Source organism: Coregonus lavaretus, assembly GCF_964263955.1.
Source record: "Coregonus lavaretus genome assembly, contig: HAP1_SCAFFOLD_3513, whole genome shotgun sequence".
Taxonomy (NCBI): Eukaryota; Metazoa; Chordata; class Actinopteri; order Salmoniformes; family Salmonidae; genus Coregonus; species Coregonus lavaretus.
Window position 1 is genome coordinate 45,701 of NW_028156122.1, and position 15,014 is coordinate 60,714.

Sequence of the window (15,014 nt, forward strand, 5' to 3'; positions counted from 1 at the left end):
TGCACGTCGTCTTCTGTGGGGTCTGTGCAGTGCGCACACGCACCGACACACACACACACACACACACACGTCTGCATGCGTAGTCATTTGCATCAATGAGGCAGTTAGAGGTCGAGCATGCAGCGTGCGTGTGCATGCCATGAAGGGTTACGTTACTGTTAGGAATCGTTACGCCAGTAAGGTAAATAGAAGGTATACATGAGGCATGAACACCCAGAATGTAGCCCAGCTCCTTGCTACTGTTGTGTAGGACATCAACACAGCTCCATTAACTCTGTCAGACAGGAGTCTAGGTTAGGATAGTGCAGGCAGCAGGCTGTAGCTAACCCCTCCCTACATGTACAATTGTAGGTAGGGGTGTACCTCAATTACCTTGACCAACCTGTACCCCCGCACATTGACTCTGTACCCGCTGTATATAAAGGCTTGTCGTTTTTTTATTTTTATTTTTATTTATTTTTTTGGGGGGTAGATCAGCTTTAATATTTCAGATAGATTGTAACTTCCATCAATGTAATTGTCTGCATCACTTCCAATCCCCCATATGTTTTTTTTTCTCGCAAATATATACACACACACACACACACACACACACACATCCTTTTTTAAATTATATTTCCCTTCATTACTTTCCAACCCCACCACCCCTTCCCCAATTGGAGTAAACTAGTGAACAACAATGCTTAGGCCTCTACTTCCAGCCCATACATACTATATACATTTTATGGACACAGTCAAATTATACAATAATTATATTTTGTTTGTTTTTACTACTGAACTTCCTCTGATCATTTTCATGATGTCCATCCGGTTTGCTTCTATATGCCATATTTTTCTAACTGTGCTCTTTCACAAAAGCTCTCAACCTATAACCTATATACTTATTTTGGACACAGTATGCTTTACAATAGTTAACTTGTTGTTATTAGTCCCATCCTTCAGCTCCATTCAACACCTCATCTACAGTGCTATGAAAAAGTATTTGCCCCCTTTCTAATTTTCTCTACTTTTGCATATTTGTGATACTGAATGTTATCAGATCTTCAACCAAAACCTAATATTAGATAAAGGGAACATAAGTGAACAAATAACACAACAATTACATATTTATTTCATAAACAAAGTTATGCAACACCCAGTTCCCCTGTGTGAAAAAGTAATTGCCCCCTTACACTCAATAACTGGTTGTGCCACCTTTAGCTGCAATGACTCCAACCAAATGCTTCCTGTAGTTGTTGATCAGTCTCTCACGTCGCTGTGGAGGCATGTTGGCCCACTCTTCCATGCAGACGTGACGTGTGGGTTTTCAAGCATGAACTGCTCGTTTCAAGTCCTGCCACAACATCTCAATTGGGATTAGGTCTGGACTTTGACTAGGCCATTCCAAAACTTCCAATTTGTTGCTTTTTAGCAATTTTCATGTAGACTTGATTGTGTGTTTTGGATCATTGTCTTGCTGCATGACCCAGCTGCGCTTCAGCTTCAGCTCACAGACGGATGGTCTGACATTCTCCTGTAGAATTATCTGATACAGAGCAGAATTCATGGTTCCTTCTATTAAGGCAAGTCGTCCAGGTCCTGAGGCAGCAAAGCATCCCCAAACCATCACACCACCACCACCATGCTTGACCTTTGGTATGATGTTCTTACTGTGGAATGCAGAGTTTGGTTGAACTCAGGTGTGATAAACCACAGTTGAGTTGTGTTATAACAGGGGGGGCAAGCACTTTTTCACACAGGGCCATGTTGGTTTGGATTTTGTTTTCCCTTAATAATAACGACCTTCATTTCAAAACTGCATTTTGTGTTTACTTGTGTTATCTTTGACTAATATTTAAATTTGTTTGATTATCTGAAACATTTAAGTGTGACAAACATGCAAACAAATAAGAAATCAGGAAGTTTTATATATATATATATATATATAAAAACATGGGGGATTGGAAGTGATGCAAACAATTACATTGATGGAAGTTACAATCTATCTGCAATATTAAGCTGATCTACCCCCTATACATTTTTTTTAAAAATAATAAATAACAAAAATTAAAAAAGTGCTATGTCGTCTAACATGTTCATGGAATGCATGATGGATATTTTGATGTGCAGCATGTCAAAATAGGATCCAGAATGATCAGATTTGTTTTTTTTGCTCTTAAGAAATTAATTCGCCTGCATCTTATTTGTGCATATTGGCCTAGGCTATATGCTTCATAATTCACCACCTGATGAGGAAGTGGGAACTCAAAACACATTAACTAGATTGCTAACCCTAAATATGATATTGTTGTTAGATAGCCATGTAATTGATCTAACAGTAGGTACATTTAATGTCCAAGAAAAACTGTCCATTGGTAGGCCTAAATATCATCTATGTATTCACTGCAAATGGCGCGCTCTGCTCGGTCCCGCTAGCGCATCATCTCAATGTCATTCTCTGGTAGTAAAAGTGGTGGTATTTCCTAAATATTTAGTGTTAAGAAATATTGTTTATGCTGACACAAAGCAGACACTCCCCTCTCTTTAACAACAGTAACAGTAGTTGTTTAAAAAAGTTTTACCCGCAATTGCATTTTTGAAATCTTGCTCAACTGTCATATGCTTGCGCTTATCAGAATGCATCTTTCCCTCCAGTGCTCAAAGTGGGGAGAGAGTGAGAGCAAGCTGCGAAACAGGGGCAGGGCAGATACAGGACAATGATATTAAATACATGCTGCTAATGGCTAAATATTTATGCTCATGTTCACTGAATGTTGTGGGTATCAGCACACTATGCCCATGTGATTTCAATGCAAACCAGGCTTAATAGGAGCATACTAGGCTTTATTGGAACAACAGTGATTTATGATGAAAAAGACAGAATAGCAAAGTCTACTCATAAAATATTTGGAAACCTATGGTTTTCGGTATAAATATACACTATGGACTACTGTATTATGCAAAGTTACTATTGGTCATATTGAACAATATTTATTTCCTTTTACATTCTGTGTAGAGGGAGTCCTTTTTGTGCTGTTGTACCCTTTAATGCCACATGAGATGAATGTCAAATTTACAAAAATCTATGTATATTATTTCAAAGTAAAATAAGACAAAATGCATAAAAAAATCTAAGCTGTGAATGTCTGAAATCTATTATCTTATAGTTGTTCTCCAAGTTCTCTTGTTAGTGTGTGACTGTGACATGCATTTGTTTTCAATTGGCATATAAATAGTAATGAATGCTCATTAAATATGCTATGATGTGCATATATCAGAACGTTAAACTCTTAATTTTACATAAAGTATGATCACTTATCTGAGAAGGTACTAAAAATATCTGGAAAATGTGTTTATCTAAGGGTAGCCTCAACACCAAAGTTTTTTTGTAGCTTTGAAATTGGCCACACAACGGTCAATAACTTTAATAATAAAACATCTGATGTGCTTAGAATAGTTATGGATATATCAATCAGATATGAATTATTTGAAACATTAAACAGCAGGAAATGTTTCTTTAAAAAATAATGTGAATCCAAAAATGGAAGTGGGCTTAATAGGTACGCTTGCCTCCTCGACTTCATGACCGTATGAACCCTGTTTGCTGACCAGAAATTAGCTATAACTATGCAAATAACTCACTAACTAGAAAGGAATATCAACAAATGTGATGGAAAGACCTCTCGTGTCTCTCAATGCAATACAATAATTATATTCCGATGCGGTCTGCAGAGATTGAGACACATTTCATCTGGAGGACACTTTTATCCAATTCTGATCGGAGTAATTGTTTGAAATTGTGATTTTCCATTCGGACAACTTCAACAACGTCTACAGTGGGGAAGAAAAGTATTTAGTCAGCCACCAATTGTGCAAGTTCTCCCACTTAAAAAGATGAGAGAGGCCTGTAATTTTCATCATAGGTACACGTCAACTATGACAGACAAAATGAGAAAAAAAAATCCAGAAGATCACATTAATTTATTTGCAAATTAGGGTGGAAAATAAGTATTTGGTCAATAACAAAAGTTTCTCAATACTTTGTTATATACCCTTTGTTGGCAATGACACAGGTCAAATGTTTTCTGTAAGTCATCACAAGGTTTTCACACACTGTTGCTGGTATTTTGGCCCATTCCTCCATGCAGATCTCCTCTAGAGCAGTGATGTTTTGGGGCTGTCGCTGGGCAACACGGACTTTCAACTCCCTCCAAAGATTTTCTATGCGGGTTGAGATCTGGAGACTGACTAGGCCACTCCAGGACCTTGAAATGCTTCTTACGAAGCCACTCCTTCGTTGCCCGGGCGGTGTGTTTGGGATCATTGTCATGCTGAAAGACCCAGCCACGTTTCATCTTCAATGCCCTTGCTGATGGAAGGAGGTTTTCACTCAAAATCTCACGATACATGGCCCCATTCATTCTTTCCTTTACACGGATCAGTCGCCCTGGTCCCTTTGCAGAAAAACAGCCCCAAAGCATGATGTTTCCACCCCCATGCTTCACAGTAGGTATGGTGTTCTTTGGATGCAACTCAGCATTCTTTGTCCTCCAAACACGACGAGTTGAGTTTTTACCAAAAAGTTACATTTTGGTTTCATCTGACCATATGACATTCTCCCAATTCTCTTCTGGATCATCCAAATGCACTCTAACAAACTTCAGACGGGCCTGGACATGTACTGGCTTAAGCAGGGGGACACGTCTGGCACTGCAGGATTTGAGTCCCTGGCGGCGTAGTGTGTTACTGATGGTAGGCTTTGTTACTTTGGTCCCAGCTCTCTGCAGGTCATTCACTAGGTCCCCCCGTGTGGTTCTGGGTTTTTGCTCACCGTTCTTGGCCATAGTGGAGTTTGGAGTGTGACTGTTTGAGGTTGTGGACAGGTGTCTTTTATACTGATAACAAGTTCAAACAGGTGCCATTAATACAGGTAACGAGTGGAGGACAGAGGAGCCTCTTAAAGAAGAAGTTACAGGTCTGTGAGAGCCAGAAATCTTGCTTGTTTGTAGGTGACCAAATACTTATTTTCCACCATAATTTGCAAATATATTCATTAAAAATCCTACAATGTGATTTCCTGGAATTTTTTTTCTCAATTTGTCTGTCATAGTTGACGTGTACCTATGATGAAAATTACAGGCCTCATCTTTTTAAGTGGGAGAACTTGCACAATTGGTGGCTGACTAAATACTTTTTTTCCCCACTGTACTAAGCTATATGGAATTGTTTTAAGAAGGTCATACCAAGGATCATTTTGCTATTTGATTTTGAATTTTTAAACCCCTTGAAGAATAAGAACCTATAAAAAAACATTGTTATTCAGCCTTACTGCTATTAGCCCATACAAACGCATTGAATAACAGATTCACTACATGGAATAATATATAGTCCCCCCAAAAATGTTTTATAAAGTTTGGTCTGAAGTGTCTATCCTATATCTGAGAGATATAAGAACGATCAGGAAACCTTTTGTTATTAACTCCTTATTTTAGTCACTAAACAGTCTCCATATATACTTCCATGAATTTGTTTCGACTGGTACGGGGGACCTTCAGACGAGCATTATGAAGCCTGTGGGCATCCTAGAGCAAAACAACCGACATGTACGTGAGAGTCTCACCTTTACACAGAGGGGTCATATTAGTGTGTAGCCCAAACTGTTCGGACAATACAGACAGAAGTTGGCAGATCGGCTGTACCGACTTCAGACGAGTACCAAGACACTTGTGGGGGTCGTAGAGCAAAACAGAGTACTCATAAAGGGGTCAAAATAGTTTGTAGGCCAAACCATTCGGACGCTACTGACGATTTTGTGAGAAGACCGATTTTCAGGATGTCTCATGGTCTGACAAACACTGCTCTATCTCTGTCACCTCTGTCACAGTTGTGAAAGTGTTACATAGGCGGATGCGGTGGATTGAGACGTATCCAATGATATCTCTAGCTTAAACTGACAGATTTTTATTAGGATTTCTTTATTATGCTAATTGATTCCTGCGGGGGCGCAGACATAGACCTTAGGGGGTTAAAGTAGACAGCGGGGCAGGCTGACTTAGACCATGTCATTTCCTGTGTTCTACTCCTGTCCTCTCCCCTCCTAGTACCCATCCTGCTGTATGGCTTTGGTGTGTAGTCTTGTCCCTCGCAGGGGCTCGTTCAACAAAACACTTAACTGTTAGCCCTCGGTTTTAGCCTTGTGTTTGACTTCTAGTTAGCTTTGTGTGCCAGGCTTCCTCTCTCTATGGTCAACTGGTGAATGAGACTAGCCATCAGTGGAGTTAGCATTAGCTTAATCCGCAATGCTAATCAGGCCGTGGTATGAGTGGATCATATTGACACAAACAGTGAGATTGAAACCTCTAGGCCCAGCAGCTATAGTGTGGGGAGAAGAGCATTATTACTTCAAGGCACAGGAACAAGAGGCATTTATCAGTCTGTGGTGTAGTGATGTTACTGTGTGCAATTTCTCCCCTATTAATTGGTTGTGTGTATGTAGGCTACTCTATGTGCCCTTATTTGATGTATGACATTTATTAGCTGTCTTGATTTATTAGTTGTGTGCATTGAATAGCTAAACTAAAACCAAAACAATGGCCTCAGGCAGGCCTGAACATTGGCCTACCACTATACCACTATGCAGGCTGCTCTGCTCCTATAATTAAACCTGGCGTGACCTGGCCAGTACTCAGGTAGGGTAGTGATGTAAATAAGCTTAGCAGCAGGCCTCAGTCATGTGACCACCAACACAGGCACTTCACTGTCAGATCACAGACTGGGAAGGAGAGGTAGAGTTGGGAAGGAAGAAAGGGGTGATAGAGGCTGGGTTCTAAGCCAAAGAGGTCTTAGGGGAACCCCTGTAGAGGGACAAAGCTGTCCTGTTTCATAACTGACTTGGTCTGGGCTGAGGACAAGGTTAGAAGGTGAGACCAAGCTGTCCTGTTTCATAACTGACTTGGTCTGGGCTGAGGACAAGGTTAGAAGGTGAGACCAAGCTGTACTGTTTCATAACTGACTTGGTCTGGCCTGGGGACAAGGTTAGAAGGTGAGACCAAGCTGTCCTGTTTCATAACTGACTTGGTCTGGGCTGGGGACAAGGTTAGAAGGTGAGACCAAGCTGTCCTGTTTCATAACTGACTTGGTCTGGGCTGAGGACAAGGTTAGAAGGTGAGACCAAGCTGTCCTGTTTCATAACTGACTTGGTCTGGGCTGAGGACAAGGTTAGAAGGTGAGACCAAGCTGTCCTGTGTCATAACTGACTTGGTCTGGGCTGAGGACAAGGTTAGAAGGTGAGACCAAGCTGTCCTGTTTCATAACTGACTTGGTCTGGGCTGAGGACAAGGTTAGAAGGTGAGACCAAGCTGTCCTGTTTCATAACTGACTTGGTCTGGGCTGGGGACAAGGTTAGAAGGTGAGACCAAGCTGTCCTGTTTCATAACTGACTTGGTCTGGGCTGAGGACAAGGTTAGAAGGTGAGACCAAGCTGTCCTGTTTCATAACTGACTTACTGACTTGGTCTGGGCTGAGGACAAGGTTTGGAGGTGAGACCAAGCTGTCCTGTTTCATAACTGACTTGGTCTGGGCTGAGGACAAGGTTTGGAGGTGAGACCAAGCTGTCCTGTTTCATAACTGACTTGGTCTGGGCTGAGGACAAGGTTTGGAGGTGAGACCAAGCTGTCCTGTTTCATAACTGACTTGGTCTGGGCTGAGGACAAGGTTTGGAGGTGAGACCAAGCTGTCCTGTTTCATAACTGACTTGGTCTGGGCTGGGGACAAGGTTAGAAGGTGAGACCAAGCTGTCCTGTTTCATAACTGACTTGGTCTGGGCTGGGGACAAGGTTAGAAGGTGAGACCAAGCTGTCCTGTTTCATAACTGACTTGGTCTGGGCTGAGGACAAGGTTTGGAGGTGAGACCAAGCTGTCCTGTTTCATAACTGACTTGGTCTGGGCTGAGGACAAGGTTTGGAGGTGAGACCAAGCTATCCTGTTTCATAACTGACTTGGTCTGGGCTGAGGACAAGGTTTGGAGGTGAGACCAAGCTGTCCTGTTTCATAACTGACTTGGTCTGGGCTGAGGACAAGGTTAGAAGGTGAGACCAAGCTGTCCTGTTTCATAACTTACTTGGTCTGGGCTGGGGACAAGGTTAGAAGGTGAGACCAAGCTGTCCTGTTTCATAACTGACTTGGTCTGGGCTGAGGACAAGGTTAGAAGGTGAGACCAAGCTGTCCTGTTTCATAACTGACTTGGTCTGGGCTGAGGACAAGGTTAGAAGGTGAGACCAAGCTGTCCTGTTTCATAACTGACTTGGTCTGGGCTGAGGACAAGGTTTGGAGGTGGAGCAGACTGGAACTAGACTGTTGTTCTCCTGCCTGCTGGGTATGGGTGGCGGAGTAAAGGCGTCAGCATTCTTCAGTTCGGCTGGCACCTAGTCGAACTCGGCTAGGCGAACCCAACGAGTGGGGCGTAGGCCAATCGCCGATGAGGGAGCATAGACTTTGGCTACCGACTTCGTCTTGCCCCAAGAAAAAAGGTTGTGTGCCCGATCAACCGGAAAAAAAACCTTGCCGTGGTCTAAAACTAACAAAAACATCACAAAATGTCGTCATAATATATGCACAAACTGTTCCAAACGGTTTCGGCTGGGAAGAACGCACACACCTTTAGACTGAGGGCCACGGCCAACTGTCTGGGATGTAAACAGTGTGGCTCCCCCTGCTGGTGGAGTATTGTAAACAGAACTGCCCTCTTGTCAATGGGCGGGGGTGTTGATTTGACGTTCACTGTAGCCTTACTTTTCTTTGCTGTTTTCCTGAAGGTACGTTTTTGAATGAAGTCATGAATGAAAACAAAATCTATATCTGATTGACTCATTAACTTAAAGTTTCTTGACTCAACATGGTGAAGTGATGTGGAGAGGCTGTCGCCTGGTTTTGTTTTGTTTACAAATACGCCATTTCTCTCTGCAGGTCCCTCCCTCCTCCCTCCCTCCCTCCCTCGCCAGGTGGCAGGCAGCAGGTCGCCATGGAGAACTCGTCGGTGGCGTCCGCATCCTCAGAGGCTGGCAGCACGCGCTCGCAGGAGATCGAGGAGCTGGAGCGCTTCATCGACAGCTACGTGCTGGAGTACCAGGTGCAAGGCCTGCTGGGAGATAAGAACGAGACAGACCTGGACGGAGACAACAAGCCCAAGTCCCACATCTCACAGGTTAGCTAATGCTGAAAGGGACCAGAGATAAAATGGCAACATTGATGATAACGGTCATTGCTAAAGATTAAGAGCCAACATGGCTACAGTAATGATAACGGTCATTGCTAAAGATTAAGAGCCAACATGGCTACAGTAATGATAACGGTCATTGCTAAAGAGTAAGAGCCAACATGGCTACAGTAATGATAACGGTCATGGCTAAAGATTAAGAGCCAACATGGCTACAGTAATGATAACGGTCATGGCCAAAGATTAAGAGCCAACATGACTACAGTAATGATAACGGTCATGGCTAAAGAGTAAGAGCCAACATGGCTACAGTAATGATAACGGTCATGGCCAAAGATTAAGAGCCAACATGGCTACAGCAGGGCTTGACGTTCACTTTTTTAGTCACTTGTCCTTTGGACAAGTAGGACTGAATTTTTTACTTGCCCAAAAAACTCTAGTCACTTAGGTGACAGAAAATTGTGTTGTAAGATGCAAGGAACCACTTCACAAAATAACATTCATTATTATCACTGGTATTGACAATGGAAGGATGCCGGTCTCTGATACCATGTATTATATCTCCTGCCGGTGTGGCCTTGAGCAAGGCACTTAACCCCCCACAAAGTCAAATACTGCACTGAAGGGCCTCCCGAGTGGCGCAGCGGTCTAAGGCACTGCATCACAGTGCAGCACTGTGATCCCGGCGCGCCACTGCGATGCAGTGCCTTAGACCGCTGCGCCACTACAGACCCGGGTTCGATCCCGGGCTGTGTCACAACCGGCCGTGATCGGGAGTCCCAAAGGGCGGCACATAACTGGCCCAGCGTCGTCCGGGTTAGGGGAGGGTCATGTTTTGGGGGACGCATGTCTCAACCTTGGCCTCCCGAGCCCGTTGGGGAGTTGCAGTGATTGGGGAGGTAAAGGGGGGAAAATACAACGACAACAACAATAATAATAATACTGCACTGATAGGCTACTGTATAAAACACGTGGTCCGTCAACCGTCCATCTGAAGAGCTACTGGATATGCAGGATTTTGATCCAACCCTGCTCAAACACATCAGTCAGCTTATCAAGGTCCTGTTGAGCAGCTGATTTTTTACAATGTGGTGTGTTAGAGCAGGGCTAGAGTAAAAGCCTGCACACCTAGTAGCTCTGCTGAGCTCTCCTGGAGGATGGTTGGCCACCCTGCAATAGTACAATGACAACCAAATAATAGCTAAATAGTTAACTAGCGCGAGAACTAGCCGAACTACACAATATGTTTTGAATTGGCTATCTACACTTAGTGTACAAAACATTAGGAACACCTGATCTTTCCATGACAGACTGATCAGGTAAATCCAGGGGAAAGCTATGCTCCCTTATTGATGTCACTTGTTAAATCCACTTCAATCAGTGTAGATGAATGGGAGGAGACAGGTTAAAGAAGGATTTTTAAGCCTTGAGACAATTTAGACATGGATTGTGTATGTGTGCCATTCAGAGGGGGAATGGGCAAGACAAAATATTTAAGTGCCTTTTGAACAGGGTATGGTAGTAGGTGCCAGGCGCACCAGTTTGAGTGTGTCAAGAACTACAACGCTGCTGGGTTTTTCACGCTCAACAGTTTCCCTTGTGTGTCAAGAATGGTCCACCACCCCAAAGGACATCCAGCCAACTTGACACAACCAGCATCCCTGTGGAATGCTTTCGACACCTTGTAGAGTCCATGCCCCAACGAATTGAGGCTATTCTGAGGGCAAAAGGGAGTGCAACTCAATATTAAGATGGTTTTCCTAATAGGCTTGGGCAGTATCCTGATTTTCATATTTTCATACCGTCCTTTTCTCATACTGGGATTTATGGTATTACCGGCATAGCACACAAGGGAGTGCTAAAAACGCAAGAAATGCCCATTAGGCCTCTCTTACCAGAATGCTAACAAAATTAGCACAAACTGAAAGCGAAATCACATAGACGCTGTTAGCTAAACAAATAGCAAATCCAGCTCATAAAGTTATACAAGCAAAGCTAGTAGATACCTAATGTAATTTTTGGTGAGCGTGGACATCTACAACCGAAAGTGAATGAGAGAAATTGTGCAAATGAACAAAGTTGTGATGCATGATTTTCTGAAGGAAGAGCAGCATGTGTACACGGAGCAGAGGGGAGAACGGAGGAGGAAGAAAACATTAGTTGGAAGCACAGGGACAAAATGGCAGCTGTACAGAACTCATCCAGACCTCTTTGACTTCTGGCAGAAAGCCATTACAGTGCCTTCAGAAAGTATTCACACCCCTTGACTTTTTCCACATTTTGTTGAGTTGCAGCCTGAATTTAAAATGGATAACATTTAGATTTTTTTTGTCACTGGCCTCCACACAATAACCTGAAATTATGTTTTTACAATTTTGTGCAAATTAATAAAAAATGATAAGCTGAAATGTCTTGAGTCAATAAGTATTTAACCCCTTTGTTATGGCAAGCCTAAATAAGTTCAGGAGTAAATATTTGCTTAACAAGTCATATAATAAGTTGCATGGACTCACTGTGTGCAATAATAGTGTTTAACATGATTTTTGAGTGACTACCTCATCTCTGTACCCCACACATACAATTAACTGTAAGCAGTGAATTTCAAACAGATTCAACCACAAACACCAGCGAGATTTTCCAATGTCTCACAAAGAAGGGGGCACCTATTGGTAGATTTGATTTTAAAAAACATAAGCAGACCATTGCATATCCCTTTGAGCATGGTGAAGTTATTAATTACACTTTGGATAGTGTGTCAATACACCCAGTCACTACAAAGATACAGGCGTCCTTCCTATCTCATTTGCCGGAGAGGAAGGAAACCGCTCAGGGATTTCACCATGAGGCCAATGGTGACTTTAAAACGGATACAAAGTTTAATGGCTGTGATAGGAGAAAACTGAGGATGGATCAACACCATTGTAGTTACTCCACAATACAAACTTAATTGACAGAGTGAAAAGAAGGAAGCCTGTACAGAATACAACATTCCAAAACATGCATCCTGTTTGCAACAAGACACTAAAGTAATACTGCTAAAAATGTGGCAAAGCATTTCACTTTTTGTCCTCAGTACAAAGTGTTATGTTTGGGGCAAATCCAATACAAAACATTATCAAATCAAATCAAATGTTATTTGCCACATGTGCCGAATACAACAGGTGTAGACATTACAGTGAAATGCTTACTTACAAGTCCTTAACCAACAATGCAGTTAAAAAAAGAACAAAATAAAAAGTGTTAAGTAAAAAATAGATAAGTTAAAAAATAAACGCAAATAACTAAAGAGCAGCAGTAAAATAAAATAACAGTAGGGAGGCTATATACAGGGGGGTACAGAGTCAATGTGCAGGGGCACCGGCTAGTCGAGGTAATTGAGGTAATATGTACATGTGGGTAGAGTTAAAGTGACTATGCATAAATAGTAAACAGAGTAGCAGCAGCGTAAAAGAGGGGGATGGGGTGGGGGTGGGGGGGGGCAGTGCAAATAGTCCGGGTAGCCATGATTAGCTGTTCAGGAGTCTTATGGCTTGGGGGTAGAAGCTGTTAAGAAGCCTTTTGGACCTAGACTTGGCGCTCCGGTACCGCTTGCCGTGCGGTAGCAGAGAGAACAGTCTATGACTAGAGGGCTGGAGTATTTGACAATTTTTAGGGCCTTCCTCTGACACCGCCTTGTATAGAGGTCCTGGATGGCAGGATGCTTGGCCCTAGTGATGTACTGGGCCGTACGCACTACCCTCTGTAGTGCCTTGCGGTCGGAGACCGAGCAGTTGCCATACCAGGCGGTGATGCAACCAGTCAGGATGCTCTCGATGGTGCAACTGAGAGCATCCTGACTGGTTGCATCACCGCCTGGTATGGCATTACTGAGTACCACTCTCCATATTTTCAATCATAGTGGTGGCTGCATAATAGTATGACAGTGCATGATAGTGGTGGCTGCATCATGTTAGGGGTATGCTTGTAATCGTTAAGAACTGGGGAGTTTTTCAGGATAAAAACATAAATTGAATCGAGCTAAGCACAGGCAAAATCCTAGATGAAAACCTGGTTGTCTGCTTTCCACCAGACACTGGGCGATTAATTCACCTTTCAGCAGGACAATAACCTAAAACACAATGCACACACCATGACTTTTCCAGGATTTTCATTGCTGAAAAATATGAGCTGTAACTCACTAACTAAAAATGAATATCAACAAATGCGAACACGCAACTAGCCTCTCTTTGATCTCAGAAACGCATCTTGCGACTGTATGATTGAAAGACTGCTCGTGCCTGTAGGCCTACAGTAATTAACACATCACATCTGGAGGACACTTTGATCCAATTCTGATTGGAGTAGCCTAATTGTTTGATATTGATTTTTGCGTGTTTTTTTTTTTTTGTCCATTCTGACAATTTAAATCTATAATCTGCTTGTCTAACAATTTGTTTTACTTTCCCCGGGCAAGTGGACAAGCGTTAATGTTGAGCCTTGTACAGTAATGATAACGGTCATGGCCAAAGATTAAGAGCCAACATGGCTACAGTAATGATAACGGTCATTGCTAAAGATTAAGAGCCAACATGGCTACAGTAATGATAACGGTCATGGCCAAAGATTAAGAGCCAACATGGCTACAGTAATGATAACGGTCATGGCTGATGAACCAGAGCCAACATGGCTACAATAAATGTAAATGTATTAGAAATAATCAAGGTCATGCTGTTATGATAATGCAGCTATTAAAACATCTGTAGATTGTCCTATTGCACTGAAACCCAAACCTGGCTGCTCCCATACATAAATACACAGACAACTGGGGTAGTTTACCCCATGGGATACATTCCAAGCTGAGCAGCATTCACAAAATAGCCAAGCTAAAATTAGGGGACAACATTGACCAGCTGGTAAGCAGAGGGAGGAGTGTCATTCATTACACCAGGACAGAATTGTGTAAAACAAATAATTCTCTCTTCATGCCCTTTCTAACTTCCTCTTCCTGCTCTCTCTCTCTCACCTAGTGGACAGAGGACTGCAATGACAAGAAAGATGGGAGTTGGTCATCCTCACGGGGGAGGGGCTCCACCAAACCGGTGAGTTCCTGTGTGTCTGGACAGTATTTGGCATACAGGCTGGCTGAGGATGAGGTCGGGTCCCTGGATAGTGCAGTTACACACAGCTGTGCTGAGTCCCCTTTCCTCCTCCCTCCCAACCCAACCCTGTCATTGACCAGGGTGGAAACGAGCTCTCAATGACAACAAATAATAATAATAATATGCCATTTAGCAGACGCTTTAATCAAAAGCGACTTACAGTCGTGTGCTTAAATTTTTACGTATGGGTGGTCCCGGGGATTGAACCCACTACCCTGGCGTTACAAGCGCCATGCTCTACCAATTGAGCTACAAAGGACCAAGGTTACTATCGTATGGCTCCAGTTAAAAATACATACATCACAGACTTTACTTCTGTTTCATTGGGTATCCACTTGTCTGCTTATATAGCAAATGCCCATAGGACACAACCGTCAAAGGGAAGTGCTATACTAAAAGAGAGCAGATGCATTTTGAATGTAACTTATTTAATTTCTGATGATGACATACCTCAGTCCGAGGCTCTGCTGAAGTGTAGGATGGATAAAGACAAGTTTTCATCATTTGCAAATTGTAGGTCTAACTAGGGGTGTGAACGTTTAAATGTTAAAACCTTTAAACGATATTAGGTTCTTTAATGATAAGAAAAAACCCTAACTAAAAACTAAAAAAAAAATGTTTTTAGTATTTTTTCCACAAAATGTAAATCACAGTGCAGTTATCACAAAACATAATTTTCCGTG

The 15,014-nt window shown here is 42.6% G+C and overlaps 1 protein-coding gene across 1 annotated transcript in view; it reads left to right on the forward strand.

The window, feature by feature from the left end:
• The window catches only part of LOC311126759 (CBP80/20-dependent translation initiation factor-like), a gene marked incomplete at its 3' end in the record, with an annotated part of 31,036 nt that extends 16,765 nt beyond the window's left edge, over positions 1 to 14,271 (forward strand). Inside the window, exons 2-3 of the mRNA XM_084200743.1 lie at positions 8,944 to 9,181; positions 14,200 to 14,271. Coding sequence (XP_084056869.1) covers positions 8,999 to 9,181; positions 14,200 to 14,271 — 255 coding nt within the window. The remainder of the gene's footprint in view (positions 1 to 8,943; positions 9,182 to 14,199) is intronic.
• Between the last annotated feature and the right edge of the window lie 743 nt (positions 14,272 to 15,014).